The 17,335-nt window shown below is 41.2% G+C and overlaps 1 protein-coding gene and 2 long non-coding RNA genes across 4 annotated transcripts; 1 reads left to right on the top strand and 2 right to left on the bottom strand.

The window, feature by feature from the left end:
- Positions 1–553: 553 nt before the first annotated feature.
- Positions 554–1,191, bottom strand: LOC124320151. The gene is made up of 3 exons (XR_006913786.1): positions 1,111–1,191; positions 831–1,040; positions 554–766 (listed from the first exon to the last, which is right to left on the bottom strand). It is a non-coding gene; the product is annotated as an uncharacterized LOC124320151 (long non-coding RNA).
- A 5,542-nt stretch (positions 1,192–6,733) lies between these two features.
- LOC124319218 lies at positions 6,734–8,338 on the bottom strand. Of its 2 annotated transcripts, none has more exons than XR_006912919.1 (7): positions 8,305–8,338; positions 8,005–8,237; positions 7,731–7,942; positions 7,545–7,673; positions 7,182–7,482; positions 6,911–7,099; positions 6,734–6,767 (listed from the first exon to the last, which is right to left on the bottom strand). It is a non-coding gene; the product is annotated as an uncharacterized LOC124319218 (long non-coding RNA). The 2 variants fall into 2 exon arrangements; XR_006912925.1 differs by having other exon boundaries at positions 8,041–8,237.
- A 3,171-nt stretch (positions 8,339–11,509) lies between these two features.
- On the top strand, positions 11,510–15,651 carry LOC124314652. Its single transcript, XM_046779913.1, has 8 exons — positions 11,510–11,537; positions 12,353–12,625; positions 12,689–13,209; positions 13,280–13,392; positions 13,457–13,692; positions 13,758–14,275; positions 14,335–14,441; positions 14,508–15,651. The coding sequence occupies exons 2-8, from the start codon at positions 12,414–12,416 to the stop codon at positions 15,237–15,239; spliced, it is 2,439 nt and encodes an 812-aa protein (XP_046635869.1). The 5' UTR covers positions 11,510–11,537; positions 12,353–12,413; the 3' UTR covers positions 15,240–15,651.
- Positions 15,652–17,335: the final 1,684 nt, after the last annotated feature.

Genomic DNA, 17,335 nt, shown 5'->3' with positions numbered 1-17,335 from the left:
CACGTCATTTCTTTCAGCATAATTTATTTTACAATAGCTACGTCAGAAACTGTTTCTTTGTAAAAACACGATTAGTTAAATTGAACTTCAATACGATGGTTCTTGTCGTCATTCTTACTTAGGGAAAAAAAAGAATTCAAATAAAAATGCTGCCACTGCAGCATGCAAGGAGAAGCGGCTAAGCAAGGAAGAGTGAATGAATAGAAGCATCAGTTTCCCAGTTAACTTAATTATATTGTTTCCCTAAACACCATTCGTGGCGATTCGTTTTTGCGAAGATAACCATCAGCCCCTCCAGCATCCGATAAGATGGCGCTGTTCAGAGGCATAGGGATGGGGGAACGAATTTTTGTTAAGTCCATAAATCGATTGTTATCTTAAACAATCGATTGCATTAAAAAGTAGTTTTTTTTATAAGTAGTGTTAGAATTTTTTGGATTTCAGTGTAGAAAAAAAATTAGTATAATTTTTAAGTAGTCAAAATATTTAATTACTGAAACTATATAAACATTTTCGAATAATAAGTGTGTAAACTTAAAATAAGTAGGCATCTGTAAACTACTTATTCGAAAAACTACTTTTATTTATGAAAATAAGTATCATAAAAATAAGAAGTAGGAGAAATTACATTTTCAGTAGGCAATTCCAAAAATTAAGTATGATAAAACTACTTATTTTGGTCTTTTTCAGACTACTTATCGATTTAGTAGGCAAAAACTACTTAAAAAGGCCTAAATAAGTAGTTTTCCGCTGCTGTGTAATAGGCCTTAGAAAATGACAAATGAAATTGACCATCCACCTATCAGCTACCAAATATAATGTTAACATACCTTGTTACATCTGAAGCAAACGTAATGTGCGTAGCGTTCCATGGCATATCCTTCGGCATCCTGGAAAAATCTATTTCCAGGCAATGAAATGGCTTCGGTTTGGTGGAGACCTTCGTACTCGAGCCTCATCAAAGCTTTGCGCTTGACGTCTTCAAAAAGCTCACGTATCGGAATTAACAAATCATCGAGGAACTCATTTCGTTATACAGCCTAAAATAACATGGAATTATCAGAATCAAGCTTATGGCACCTATAGAATAACAGGAAAAATGAAAAATACCTTGCAAATAAGACAAGGAGAAAAGCTGAAGGTGATGCGCGGCCCAGGCCACTTCTTTGATAGAACTGAACGACAGCAATGTTGAGATTCTCAACAAACACGACCTTCACCAAATGACCGCCAGATGGCTCTAGTTGAACCCATTCTATGCTAAGAAGTGGAGACAGGTCCCCGGCCTTCGGGTTGTAGCTTTTGTCTCTTCTCTCTATCTTTTGTTTCGTCTGCTCTCACCACGCTTCTGTGAACTCGACACGAAGCGTTGATTGCTCTCTCTGTCTACAGAATTATCTGATCGTTTTTCCTTTGATTAAGTGTGCTTCATTCCATCTTCAACACTGGTAATTATTGTAAACTGTTATCGTGTAATCTGTTCATGGCACATCATATATATATGTACGCATTGCTGCATTGTGGAAACGTTATCGTTTCACAACTCTGTCTTTCCTGATCATCACGTGTGGACGTTATCGTCACACGTTTATCGTAATCTTATGTACGTGTGTAAATGTGCCATGAACAGTTTATTATGTTTCTCCTGGTCTAACCAGAAGCTCCATTATGGAATGATTCATTGCTTTACCCTGTGTTGAAATAATACAGAAGCCTCGTTAACAGTGACAAATCCTTGTACAATTTCAACAGGTTATGGGCCCAGTACCTTCGACCAGTTAAAATTTCAAGATGAACAACACCACACGAGATGTCGGCCATATTGTTAAATTCAACGGCCAGAATTTTCCACTATGGAAATTTGGATTTTGGATCCTTCTTGAACAGCACGATCTGGTCAAGATTGTGAATGGGGAACAAGCCCTTCCTGCTGAGGTATTTGAAATAGTTTCATTATAACTATGTGAACCCACAGATGATATTCATAATACCAATTTTCGTATCACAGGCATTAAACGCTGAGAGAGTTGTCACGAATCATGCTGCCATTGCAGCCTGGCATGTAAAAGACGTTCTCGCACGTGGTTATTTGATCGCCACGATTGAAAGCCAGCAGCAGAGATCATTAATCAACTGCACTACAGCCAATCAAACGTGGGTGCGTCTGTCAGCCCAATATCTCAGAAATGCTGTGGAAAATCGTCATGTACTCCAAGCAAGATTCTTCGAGTACAGATACAAGCCTGACCATGACATCATGTCTCACGTTACAGAAGTTGAGACGATGGCCACCGAACTCGCAGATGTGGGAGCTCCCGTTGACAGTATCTCAATTATGACAAAAATCATCTGTACGCTACCTCCCAGCTACAGAAGCTTTATTACGGCGTGGGATAGCGTCCCATTTGGTGAAAGAACAATGGCCCTCCTAACTTCTCGCCTTCTCAAAGAAGAGGCCATGGCAAAACGCTGGAGCACAGGACAGCCAGATAGTCAAGACGCTGCTTATTTTGCCCATCACTACCCAACGTACGGCAACACTCCCAACGACAAGCCGTCATCTGCAGCACGAGGCCGTGATAGGGGAGAAAGACGAGGCAGCCATCCGAAAAACAGACGTCCATATCGATACTGCAACTACCACCGATGCAAAATACCTGGACATACGATTGAGGTATGCAGGAGGAGACTTAGAGATGAAGAAAACGCCGCGAAGGAAAAGAGTTTGATTGCTAAATCAGACCTTGCAGCCAAAGAGAAGGAACAATTGGAAGATGCCTATCTCTCATCCACGTGTTTTGCAAGCCGCAGTATCCATGATTGGTTCGCAGATTCAGGATGTACTCAACATATGACGGAGCAAAGACATATCTTCTCAACTTTTACTCCTGTTTTCTCGAATACCTGGACGGTAAAAGGGATTGGTACCTCCCTCCTGGTGGTACGCGGGTATGGAAACATTGAATTTGTCGTAAGACTCAACGGCTCCCAACAGAAGATCACGCTGGAGAAAGTACTCTACGTTCCAGGTTTAGGAACCAATCTACTCTCTATTGCTGCTGTAACTGATGTTGGGCTTTCCGTACATTTCGTCGAAACCCAGGTAACTCTCACAAGAAATCAAACTATTGTCATGGTAGGCGAACGAGTCGGTAGCAGTCTTTATCACCTTGACATCCACCCCAACACCTCGATCAATTCTTCATCCGAAGATTTTGCCTGTTTTGCTACACCAAAACCAGCATCGATTTCCGTCTGGCACGAACGACTCGCACACATCAGCTACAAGAGAATCCTGAAGATGGCATCAAGCCAACTGGTAGAAGGCCTCAAGCTCCAATCTGGTGTTGACATCCCCACTCATCCATGCGCAGGATGCGCATCAGGAAAGATGCAACGATCTCCTTTCCCATCCGGAAGAACCAGAGCAGACGAAGTCGGACAACTCATCCATGCAGACGTCTGCGGCCCTATGCACGTGCAGACCCCAGGAGGAGCCAAATTCTTTGTGCTTTTCACAGATGACTACAGCGGATGGTGAGCCGTGTACTTCCTAAAACAAAAATCGGATGTGGCCGAATATTTCAAAGAGTACGTCAACACGCTGCGGAGCGAGACTGGACATCTCGTCCGCACACTAAGAGCTGACAATGGCGGAGAATTTACGAGCAACTCTCTGAAATCATGGCTGTCAAAGAAAGGCATCCGGCTTGAGACTTCTGCGCCACACTCACCTGAACAAAATGGCGTCTCCGAAAGAGCCAATCGCACCATAGTCGAGGGTGGACGCTGTCTGCTATACGCCAAACATTTACCATTGGAGCTCTGGGTAGAAGCCATCGCGTGTACTGTGTACACACTCAATCGCGTCAGCAGCAGCACGTCAGAAGTCACTCCCTATCAATCCTGGCATGGAACTAAACCTGACGTCTCACACCTCCGTATTTTTGGATCTATCGCCTTCATCCATGTGCCCAAAGCCGAGAGACGGAAACTAGACTCCAAGAGTCTCAAATGTTTTTTTGTCGGCTACTCTCTCTCGCAAAAGGCATATCGATTCTGGGATGTAATTGGTAGGAAAATCAAAATAAGTAGAGACGTTATTTTTGATGAATTGTTTAACGCTAAACCGGATTTTTCCACCAATCTAGAACGGGAAGATTTTCTCGAAATTCAACCAAAGTTTTCCAATCCGATTCAAGCACCACAACCAACCGACCAAGCCAGTCTGATCAACCTGACGCCTCCAGTTGCAGGGGAGATTCTTGAGACCCAACAGGAGCCATCACGTGCGCCAAATGTAGCTTCCCCAGGAATCATTGACACGTCAGAAGATACGAGCAACTCAACTACTCCACCCGAAAATAATGACTGGGCCTCATCACCACCACGGACACGTTTCTCGCCGTATCCCCTACGCAATCGCCAACCCAGGCAACAGTGGCAATCTCTTCTATCGTTCGATTCACAAGAAGATGAGATCTACGAGCCAACCAGCTACGCAGATGCAATGAAGTCACCAGATGCCGAGCTTTGGAAAGCCGCTATCCAGGATGAAATGAAATCTCTGATGACCAACAAAACGTGGTCCCTCTCAGAGCTACCACCTGGAAGAAAATGCACCTTGTCACGCTGGGTTCTTAAGGTAAAACCTGCCACTCCTGGTTCCCCTGCTAGATACAAAGCAAGGTTAGTCGCAAAAGGTTTTTCTCAACGGCCAGGCATCGACTTTGAAGAGAATTTTTCGCCAGTCATCCAACATGACACACTTCGAGTGGTTTTATCCTTTGTCGCCGCTCACGATATGGAGATGTCTCAACTAGACGTGAAAACTGCGTTTTTGTATGGCGAGCTCGACGAGGAAATTTATCTGCAACAACCAGAGGGATATGTCGTCGCCGGAAAAGAAAAATATGTTTGCCGCCTTCACAAGTGCATCTATGGTCTGAAGCAGGCCTCGCGCGTATGGAACCGGCACTTTGACCATTTTCTCAAAAAGTTTGGTCTTCGTCCAAGCTCTGCCGATCCATGTCTGTACATTCGCCAAAACCAAGGTGAGCTTGTCATCGTCATTATCTGGGTGGATGACTGCTTGATATGTAGCAACAACGGAAGCTCCATCCTTGACATTGTTAAACATCTGAACGAGCATTTTGACATGAGATGCACAGTCGCTAATCACTTTGTCGGACTATCCATCCATCGCGATCGTCAAACAAAAACACTGTTTCTCTCACAACCAATCTACATAAAGAAAATTCTCCAGCGCTTCAACATGGCTAACTGTCGTCCAAGAAACCTTCCAGCGGAGCCAGGTCACCATCTGCATAGGAGTGCAGAAAAAGGGAGACAAGAAGAGACGATGCCCTATAGGGAGGCTGTTGGCTCTCTCATGTATCTAATGGTGGCAACCAGGCCCGACATTTCTTTTTCTGTAGGGCAAGTTTCACAATTCTGTGAGGATCCAGAGCCGAGTCACTGGGAAGCAGTAAAGCGAATTTTGTCCTATCTTCAAGGAACTTCAAGCCATGGCATTCGTTTTGGTCCAGGGACGGACGGACTCAAAGGCTTCACAGACTCAGACTATGCTGGAGATGTCGTCTCTCGCCGTTCCACGACGGGTTTTATTTTCTTTCTTCACGGAGGACCCGTCGGCTGGAGTAGTCGTCGCCAGTCATGCGTCGCCCTCTCAACAACCGAGGCAGAATACGTGGCCGCTTGTGAAGCAGCACGAGAAGGAGTCTGGCTTCAGCGCCTTTTAGTGGACATAAATCTCGGATCGGAAAGGCCGCTCCGCATCATGTGTGACAATCAGTCAGCTATCCAGCTGATAAAAAACCCCGTGTTTCATCAGAGAACGAAACACATAGATGTCCGTTTCCACTTCGTACGTGAGCTTCAGGAGAAAGGAGATATCAACGTAATCTATGTGTCAACCGACAATCAACTTGCAGATCCGTTCACCAAGCCTCTGCCTAATCCTCGATTCTCAATTCTGCGGGAGTTGGCTGGAATTGTTCCAGTCCCGACTGATCTCAACTAGTTTCTTCTAATCCAAGAAATGCAAGAACACCATCAACAACAAGAAGATATAAATTTTTTTTTAATTGTCGTGTTACTTGTGTTAAAGTTTTTTTTTGTGTGTTTTGTTCTGGTTATGTTTGAGGGGAGTGTTGAGATTCTCAACAAACACGACCTTCACCAAATGACCGCCAGATGGCTCTAGTTGAACCCATTCTATGCTAAGAAGTGGAGACAGGTCCCCGGCCTTCGGGTTGTAGCTTTTGTCTCTTCTCTCTATCTTTTGTTTCGTCTGCTCTCACCACGCTTCTGTGAACTCGACACGAAGCGTTGATTGCTCTCTCTGTCTACAGAATTATCTGATCGTTTTTCCTTTGATTAAGTGTGCTTCATTCCATCTTCAACACTGGTAATTATTGTAAACTGTTATCGTGTAATCTGTTCATGGCACATCATATATATATGTACGCATTGCTGCATTGTGGAAACGTTATCGTTTCACAACTCTGTCTTTCCTGATCATCACGTGTGGACGTTATCGTCACACGTTTATCGTAATCTTATGTACGTGTGTAAATGTGCCATGAACAGTTTATTATGTTTCTCCTGGTCTAACCAGAAGCTCCATTATGGAATGATTCATTGCTTTACCCTGTGTTGAAATAATACAGAAGCCTCGTTAACAGTGACAAATCCTTGTACAATTTCAACAAGCAATGGGCATGGAAGACGTGTTTGCAACTTAGCTACATGTTTGGGAGATTCATTTCATTATTAGGATTATTATTTGTTGTATTTTATTTTTTATTTTATTAACTCCTTTTTTTTTAAATAAAATCAATTGTGTGCACTGATTTATTTCTAATGTAAGAAGTTGACGAACGCAAACCTGTATGGCTGGTGCAGCAGACAGAGCTTCGGTGAAGCAGATCACGCACATGTCGTCGGTGTCTTGCTTAAGATTTGCTGAACTGCCAGAACAACGAAACAAACAGGGAAGGCATTCTGATTCACCACGCACTCCCCCGCAAGGGTGGCCACAACCGAGCGTTTTTAGACACGCATTTCGTGAATATTCCTGTTGGTTAAGAAGTCGTTATCAGGATGTTATTTCCAATTTAACTCGAACGAATAGAAACTAGAAATATATAAGATCTTACGACGCAATCTGGTTCGCTGCACACATTGATTGTTTGATTGTCAAACAACGAAGCAGATGACGGAGATATAGCCGAACTACAATAGCGACAAGAAGAGGAGGCCCCGACGCCGCCAATCAAGGAGCCGTGATAATTTCCACTTTCGTTCGTATAGCGGCAGTGACGTAGACGGAAGAGACGGAAACTCAACCAAAGACTTGAGGTTCCTGGCGTCAGAAAGCGCTAAAATCCAAAATAATTTAACGCGACCACATCCCTCGTGAACATCGACTTTGATAACTTCTTCTTCCTCTTTGCAAACCTGAAAAGCCAACACATTTGCAATTTTTGGGACAACATTTGTAATAATTTACTTCAAATTACCTGACGCTGATTGGAGCGAAATTTGCGTGAAAGATGCAGAACTCGATCGCAATCAATACAAAGCGGCCCGCAGTCGGAACAGACAATTTGTGCCCCTGTTTCCCCGTCGTCGTCATTGTTACACTGCGGCTAACCGATAAAAAAAAATTCAGAAACATGAACACTTGTCAGTGAAAGATAATTTACTTTGTTCACTGCTCCGCGATCCCACTGTGTTGATGAGAGACGTTCGACGTGCTCGTCTTGCAGTAGGCAAAGGGCAGCCAACGTCAACCACACAGATGGTGTTTGCAAGCAATCCAGGGAACTGCGGCGATCTTCATCCAATTTGTAAGCGCAAGGACAGCTTCCGTAATGCCTGCTTTCGTTACAGCAGTCCATACTTCAGACAAATTACCCTATTCCCATAAAAGAAACCTTTCAGAATTGAACTGAATTTCTATTAGTTTACTAACAATACCGATGTCATATCTCTAACGAGCTGGATAATGCTTACACGACGTGGCATGTGGCTTCTCATCCACCAGCGAGATCCAAGTTGACGCTGAGGTCGCTGTCGGTTGTTGAAGATACTAGCCATCGTCACAGAAGAAATGGGATTTTTACTAGACGTCTTTATCACGTCCTTTACTTTTTACTTGGATTGTTAACGCTTTGGCGATACATGCCAGAACAACATCTAAGATTCCGACCCTAGGTAATCAGAATGAAGATTGTCACTTTCTGATTTAAAGTCAAATACAACCAAATTCGGGAATACCTTTCAATTGATCCAGTGGAATTGACGAATGCAGAATACCATAATCAGTAGTGAGCAGCACGTCGACGCCAACTAATGAAGCAAAAACAGGAGGGGGTAGCTCAGGCAGCATGCGTCGTAAAAGAGCGGTTACCTAATTATGGGATTCAACAGATAAACAGAGTTTAATTTAAACTGTTTTAGATGGAAAGCAACACACTGCATTGTGTTGCACTTACCTGACGTTGGATTCGAGGTGAACCGGTATGAAGCAAGCTCAACAAATTGGCCGGTAAAGTAGACTGTTGCGAGATGTAGGTTCGACCGACTCTACTTCCGCTCAAGGCGAGTACCTACGCAAATAAATCGAAATTAATAAAACGATTCGCATGGTGACGATTATAGTATTGAAGATCGTAGATCATCTTGAGAAGAAAAAAATAAATCAAGGTCATTTAGACCCACTAGCGATTACTCGCCAGGGATTTAGATAAGGTGCATGCAAAATTGACAACTATGTTCAACACAAATAGGAAAGCAATCCGATAACAAAATGGGGGAAAAAATATAGATCTAGTTTTAAAAAGAGATAAGAAACTTGGGTATCTTGCACACGATGGAACAGGATCGTAGTCCTAAGGCTAAAAAGGCAGAACCGCCTTTTGTACACTTTGAATGTTGTCCCTTGCTATCAGCACGGAAGTAATTTTTCAATCTATCCAAATTCAAAACGGAACTCTTAATAGCCCCAAAATGGCCAGGAATAAGCAAAGGATCAACAACCGTCCTACCCAGAATTTCAAGAAGGTGCGAACTGCTGCTGGTAATTTACGATAGCTTGACCTGGCTTGGCTTGGCAGGCTTGGCAAGGCTCTCTGCTCAGGGCTTCGACATGTGAAGTACAGGCGAGTACAGGCCATGGTCAGGGCAAAGCGGGAGCGCCGGGTACGATTTCATAACCTGCCACCTGGCAGTGGAGTTTGAAAGACATGTAATTTTATTATCGGCCAACAGATGGCACTATTGCTAAATCATTTACACGGACAACAGACACAGAATATCAATCAATTTTGATTTCGCTAGCTTCTCGATTAGCAAGCTCCTAAACAAGTTAACAAGTTCAGAGGTTTCCATTGATAGAAAAATGAGTCCACTTAACTTACAATCAAGCACAACGTGTCCGTCAGGCTGATCATGTCGATGGAATTTTAAATCGAGCGTAGCCGAAACGACGGACAGTTGATCCATTTTGGCGGATTGAAATAAAAAGACTTGATTAGGACTACTGTGCTGGACTGAGGAAGGCGAGGCGATTTCCAATTGTCCATCAAGATATCCCAGACGAACGACGACTGTGACAGGGACGTCAGCCATTCAGTGGCTTTCGTTTCAAAAGATGAGCGGTCAAAAATTAAAACTTCTCCTCGCGGAATTGAAGCTCGACAGTGTGCGGTCGACGAGCAGTTAAATTCCGGGCGTATCCTTTGCACTCCTCCACGCTGAGAGAAGCAGTGTGTGATGCACGCAACACTTTTCTTTGAATTTTTTCTTTACTAGAGTTCAATAAAATATTATTCAATCAATTTGACTTAGTTTTTAAATTCACCCACAGAGTATAAGTGGCGCCACCGACCACTTCACTGTTGCGCAAACAGATTTATTATTTTCATTTTCCTGATAAAATAACTAAAATAATTACTTTAGAATAAATTTATTTACGTGAAAGCTTTTGAAATAGATTCGTAAAAATATAAACTTTATTAACTTATGATTTAAAATGATTCAAATTGAAGTTAAATTATCAAAAATTGAAAAATGAGAAAATTGCGTGCTGCAAACAATGAATGCATTGCACAAGTCTATAAAGAGGAGAGCCCATTTCAGAATGAATCATTATTCACTTTGCACCGTTTGCAAAACTATACTGAAAACTACCAAAATTCAAAAATGGAAAGTCTTTGTTTTCTCTTTGAATGTTTGTCTCTGTCAAAGAAGCGAAAGCGTACCTTCGAGTACGAAGATGAAGGAATTCGACACCGCAGACCCAAACGATTTAATTTGACCAAAACATCCGAGTCAAATGTTATTGGGTTGCAGAATATTGGAGAGAAGATTCGCCTGGAAAGATCCAACAAACTCCCGAAAATGGACGAAGGTGTCAGTCCCCTCTTGAAAGGTAACGGAATGGAAGTTGATGAAGACGTCGAGGAGATTGGGCGTAACTTGCCACGAGACAAATCGAACAATCGCCAACGTCGCATCGCTACTAATCCCGAACCGAATCAGCACCTGTCCGTCCGGAACACCAACCGATTCAAGACCTTACCAACTGGCAGCAACGGAAAAGGACACAAGACCCGTCAACCCGATCGCGGAAACCGTTTGAAGAACTTATTGGTCGTGAACTTGTCCGACCGCGGCCGGATCGTGGAATTGATGGGATCCAAACCGAACGTGACTGCTGAGGAGGGTGGAGATCTCAGGTTCCTTCTGGATTCAAAGCGAAAAGAAAAAGTCGAGAGAGTTCAGGACCTCAGGTCATTTTTGGATTCACGGAGTAGAGGAAAATTTCCTCACTCTAACAAACCGCCAGAATATCTCTAGTAGATTGGCAGTACCCGTATAAAGTAATGGACACAAATGAGTTTTCACTCAGGCGATAAGCTAAGTCTTATTTTACGGGGAAGTTTCACTGGATCGGATTTGAACGTTGGATGAGCTTGGATTTCGTGGATAACTTATCGGATACTTGGATTTGGAGAAGGATTAGTTGATTGAGTTTTGATTTGCAAAATTTGCATTTTTTTTCTTTTCTTTTTCTTCAAAGCGTCATTAGGCAAGACTGTACATAAAATAAAATTCATAAAATAAAAACACCATACTTGTTGTCTAATTCATTGCATGGGGTCAAGCAACAACTCACGGGTTTACTGATTATTACAATTTGACTTTTGATAAAGTAAATCTAACTAAACCAACATCTTGGATCAACTTACGTTTTTAAATAAATAAGGGACAAATTGTTTGATGATGCAGATAGCTACTAATGCTAATGGAAGGAATTTTCAACAAATGAATTTTGTCAAACGAATAAGGACAATACTCAATAGGTTCCAGGCTTCCAGCTTTAGTTTGTATCATTTAGACAAGAATAGAACAAGACTTTTCTTTAGCTGTTTCTATTGACCCCAATCTTTTGGCCTTTTGCTAGGTCAGTGTTGTTCCGACGTTGCTGAGAGACGGCGGTTTATAAGGTAGGCTAGTGAATAGAATAAGAGCGGTTTTTTAGAACACAATTTATAATTTGCTTCTTTGTAACGTTTTACTAATCGATGCATGCATAAAATTTTTGCTAAACGATACGTCGATCCCTTGCTGGAACTTGGATGCAAAATGCTATTGTTTCTCTACAGTAGAGGCGTAAAAATATTCCTGCACTTCAATGTGGAAAAGGTCACGATGAAGGAAAGTTAATTGTTATAAACGCAGATATGCCTAAAAGGACAGGCCGACAGGCTTTCATACGGAAAGATAGGGAGAGAGTCTAGACCTTTAGTTAGGGTAAAACATAATACACAATTAATGAAATACTTGACAGCTGTCCAAAAAATAGATTCGAGATTACATTAAAAATAGTTGGCAAAATGGCTTAAGTTCAACCTCGGACATAAAAACCGACCAATATTATGTCCAAGGTTGGCCCTGAAACTTGGAGACTATGTTGGGAGCACTCCAATTATACCTCTTTCCCCTGGAAGTGTTCCCGGCTCTTAGTTCTCTTTTATGCTCGCAATTTCGTCGTTTAACCGCTGCAACTTTCGGGGATATTTCCGATAGGGGGAGTTAACGGGAGTGGATGGTTACAAGTAGGCCTGAATGAGTCAAATAGCCCCAAAATAGCCATAGCCAAAGCTGCGGCCGGACCTCTCAAAAATAGCCATTTTGGCTACAAGCCCAAAGTGGACGCCTGAACGTAACGTGATTCCATTTCAACACTGTGCGGCGTGTCACTATGCTGCGCTTCTAATTTTTTTTTCATTACAACCAGTAATATTCTTATTTAACTCAGTTCAAAAAGTGAATTACCTCCCTGGAAACAACGGCGCAGTGTATATGGTATCATTGGAGAAATGGAAATCGAATGCGGCAAAAAAATCTTGGGGAGAGGAGGATTTGGAATCGTCTTTGATGGTTTTTGGGGTCCAAATCGCATACCAGTGGCCGTCAAGCGACTTGAGATGTTGACTCTTGAAAGCAACAAAAAAGAAGAGGAGGCACTCTTAAAATTAAAGCATCCAAACGTTATCAAAATTTATCACGCCGAAAACGACAAAGACTTCAGGTAACAATTCACGATAAGGCCGTTCAATTGTACTAGATAAGATAATTTGATTGATTCTGTTAGATATTTTGCGCTTGAACTGTGCGAAGCCTCGATGGACAAATTATTCCTACAAGACGGTCATCCCCAAAAGTGTTGCAGGCGAATGCCCCCACGAGAAGACGTTCTTTACCAATTAGCCACGGGATTAGAATACATTCACAAAATGGGAATGACCCACCGTGACATCAAGCCTCAAAACGTCCTTATCTGGGTGGATTCAAAAAATGGTCTAGTCATAATGAAATGGGCAGACTTTGGACTAAGCAAAAAAGTCAACGAAAGAGGAACTTTTACCTTGAGCGCAATAAAAGGGACCGAAAAGTGGTTCGCACCGGAACTACTAAAAATTATAGAAGAAGGTTTGGAAGAAAGTACATCGTCTTCAGCACGTCAGCGAGGAACTGTCAAGAGCGATGTTTATGCTGAAGGCCTCGTCTTCGGTTATTTCTATTTAGACGGTGAACATGTTTTCGGGAATATCCACAGCAAAACGATGATTATATCTAATAATATAATCAAGAATAATCCCGTTAATATCAGCAGTAAGTGCTCTTTTTTTCAATTTTCGAAATCTTATGATTATCAAAAAATCTTAATTAAAATTCTTGATAGAAATTCAACCTGCGCACGTTCACGATCTCATCGTGAAAATGTTGGCCAGCGTACCAGAGAATAGGATCACTTCTTCAGATGTCGTTGAACTACTTGCAGAATATAGAAATCAGGTTAAAACCCAAACGGAAAATATATTCAAAAATAATATTTGCATGAAACTATTATTTGGATTAGGTGAAGAAAGTTGTGCAACCTGGCAGCATGTTGGAAATTGATTCCGAAAAGGTTATAGAAAAGGCAGGTTATGGGATCATCTTCGAAGGGGTCTGGGGAACGACTCGCCTTCCAGTGGCAGTTAAGCGGATGCAATTAATCCACGAACTGGGCAAGAAACAAGAAGAATTCTGGCTTAGTCTTAGTCACGACAATGTTGTCAAACTGTTTCACGCAGAAAACGACTCAAAATTCAGGTATTACTGTAGGCCCTAATGCATTTAATTTTGAAACAAGTTCTTGGCATATTTAATATCAAAAGGTATTATGCGCTGGAGTTGTGCCAAGCATCGATGGATCAGATTTTTCTGAAAGATGGGGATCCCAAAAAATACCGCGGACCAAAGCCTCAAGCAGAAGAAGCTCTTTACCAGTTGGCTAATGGACTGGATTACATTCACAAAATGAAACTCATCCACTGCGACCTGAAGCCCAAAAACGTTCTACTGCTGACGGGAAATTCGTCGACTGTTGTTATGAAATGGACGAATTTTAGTTTAAGTAAACAAGTCGACGAAAATGGAACTTGCCGTATCAATAAAATCAAAGGAGGATTTGAATGGCTAGCACCTGAAATTTTACAAATGCTCGAAAACGAAGAGATTAATCAATCTGAAAATCAGGCAACATTGCTGAGGGAATACAACACATTCAAAAGCGATGTCTTTTCCGAAGGACTTGTTTTCGGATATTTTCTTTTAGAAGGACTTCATCCGTTTGGGTCAATCGGCTGGAAAATTCAAGCTAACATTAATAAATACGATGCGGTTAACCTGAATAGTAAGATAGTGTACCTTTAAAAACTTTTACTTTTAACGAAATTTGTTTTTACTCTAAAGAAATCGAACCTTCACCTCTTTCTGATTTAACTTTGAAAATGTTGACCCACCAACCGGAGGATAGAATGACGTCATCGGATGTCGTTGAGGAATTGAACATTATCAGAGTAAAGAGATGACATAAAATTAATATCATTTAATTAAAAATACAATATTCTTATTCCCTTTGACAGAACCTTCGATTTAAGGAAATGGAAAAGACACTGTTTGCGTTGTGCACAAATCCAACTCCAAATTTAAAGGCAATGGAAAATTTAGTGAACCAAGGCATCAGCGTCAATTGCCTCAATCAACAAGGATTGACTCCACTGCTGCAATTATTAGCCAATGGGGAAGCGTATCATCGAGAAAATTTCGTCGAAATTATTCGCTATTTTGTAGCAAAGGAAATCGACTTGAATGTTGAAAACGCGTACGGAGAAAACGCACTTCTCAAACTGATTGTTCAGTATCCAAAAGACGATTTGATCGAAATTGTTAAACTCTTCATCGACAAGGGCATCGACATTAATTGCAAAAACAAATACGGCACTAACATCCTGCATTATTTGTGCGAGTACTATTTGCACGACAATTTAATCGACATCATTCAACTTTTGATCGAAAAGGGTGTTGAAATCAATCGCATTCACGATTACGGATACAACGCTTTGCCCGTGTTGTGTCGCAATTACAACAAAGATAATCTGTTTGACGTGGTCAAACTTTTGATCGAAAACGGAATCGAAGTCCACTGCAACCCAAACAACGACGGTAATGCCCTCAACATCGTCTGCCGATATTATAAGAAAGACAACATGATTGACATCATCCAACTTCTAAGCTCGAAAAAAGGAGGTGAACTTAATGGCAGCAGTTTACCAAATGGTTCACCGACGAAAGCAACTAAAAGAAGACACGATTGACCTACTTTTTAAAATAAATAACGTCACTTTGTTTTAACAAATAACGCCACTGTGTAACCAACCTTTTGGATTCGTTAGCAAACTTTTTCGTTATTTTTTGAAATTAGCGGCTTATCAATATTCGTCCTCAAAGCCCTTCTGTCGCTTCATTGCTTTCCCACCTATTTGCTTGGAGGGAATTCCCCTTTTTCTTTGGGAATTCCCATTTTCGTACACTACGAGATGTTTTGCAAAAAACTTTATTCTCTTAGTGGAGGGGGGCGTCAATGCCATGTAGAACCCCTGCAGGGATAATCATAAAGTTAAGTGAAAATTTCACTGTGTGATGGTTTTTCTTTGTTTCAATTGCTAGTCAGTGTTCTGCAAATGTGGAGTCTGATAGACTGCACAATACATTTTAATGGAAATCTGAGTCGCTTCTAGTTTTGTAAAATTCTCCCATAAGCACTTTGGAACTCACAGAGTTCAGTTAAGTCAGCCAACGACACGAAATCAAGGTTATAACGCAACGACGAGTTTTGTTAGCGATTGACAACTATACACGATATCGCTTCAAGCTATCGTGAACTTGAATGTTAAAAACGCGTAAAGAGAAAACGCCCTTCTTAAACTGAGGAAAAATTGCGAGTCGCAAGATATAAGAAGGTGTGGATATCAAATTGATGCTTCCAATGACAAGGCTAGATACAAAATACCGCTCCAGCACCAGCACCACTCTTACACTAAGCAAAAAAAAAACGAGAAAACAAAATTGATTGCATTTTCACAGAAAATGCAAGGCACTTAGACGAGCCAGGTAAAAAAAACTAAAAAAGGGCTTTCTTATTCCTATAGGTGAAAAGACTTGCCAAGTATTGCTAATGCTAAATGCTGCAGTGCGACATGTGATAAAAGATGTGGATAAAACACACAAAAAAAACATAGCCATTCGCTCTTCAAAACAGCAAGAAAAATGACAAAGAAAGCAGAACAAACCAATCGTGACCAATGCGGAGTTATATGAGTTTGCTAGAAAAAAGTAAGCTATTTATTGGTAAAAAAAAGTTCAAATTTTCAACAAGCTTTTTAATGAGAGGTAATAGTCTAATTGAACTCGGTCACAGTAGTTTAATAAAACTACATTCTCATTTGACTGGACATAAATCAAGAAGACAAATTCCTTCGCCATATAAAAAAGGGGGGAAAGGATCAAAACTGGGTTGGTGAGAATAAAACTACTCATTTTGATTATGTCGAACTTCCAACATCCAACAGGCTAACCAAAATTATCTATAGTACTTGCGATATGCAAAACCGGAAAAGAACAAAATGAACGAATTTCCACCCAAAACAAATAGCGAATGCAGGCACTCACGTTAGGAAGATCTGCGTTGATGTTGGTGTGTGCCAGTTTATCGGGTCTAGTTGATAAAATAAAGTAGCATGACTTGTGCGACCCGATAGATGTCCTCTCTTCTATTATGAAACAAAAAACATTGATTAATTATTGGAATTTAACTTGTGAGTTAAAGATTTTTACATGGATGAGAAGTACTGCCTTGTGGCGGGACTTATGAACTGGTGGCTATATGTGACAAAGAATCAAGCAACGTGACTGATGCAACAGCACTTTTGTCACGCTGCGTTTGGTCTTCTGCACAGCATTTTTGGCAAGCTGATAGTTTTCCAAGATGGTATAGTCACTACATTGAAAGTGAGGGCATCAAAAATGCGATACAAAAATTATATGAAAAAATTAATGATCCCAATCAAATAAACTGTTTAAAATGAGCAACTGTCAGTTTTGTTCTCAAAATGGAACGAATGGCATGACAATAAAAAATTGCGAAACAAAAACATGTTCATGCAAACAAGACAAAAAATCTTAGCAGCCTATTCAAGGTAGTATTTCAGTGCTAGGCTTGGAGACAACAAAGTTTCATTGGTTTCTTTTAAAAAATCGTAAAATCGTATAGTAATGTAAGGAAAATCAGCCTTTGAGTAGATCTATACTCTGTTTTCAAAAAGTACAGTAGCTACACAAAGTTTCCGCACAGCTGAGAGAAGCTTATGGGAAAACGGGTATTTTGAAAATTCGCCAAAAATCGAGTTTTCGT

The sequence above is a fragment of the Daphnia pulicaria genome, chromosome 1 (assembly GCF_021234035.1).
Source record: "Daphnia pulicaria isolate SC F1-1A chromosome 1, SC_F0-13Bv2, whole genome shotgun sequence".
Taxonomy (NCBI): Eukaryota; Metazoa; Arthropoda; class Branchiopoda; order Diplostraca; family Daphniidae; genus Daphnia; species Daphnia pulicaria.
The sequence above is the reverse complement of the archived record's forward strand: the minus strand, read 5'-3'. Positions and strand labels throughout refer to the sequence as shown.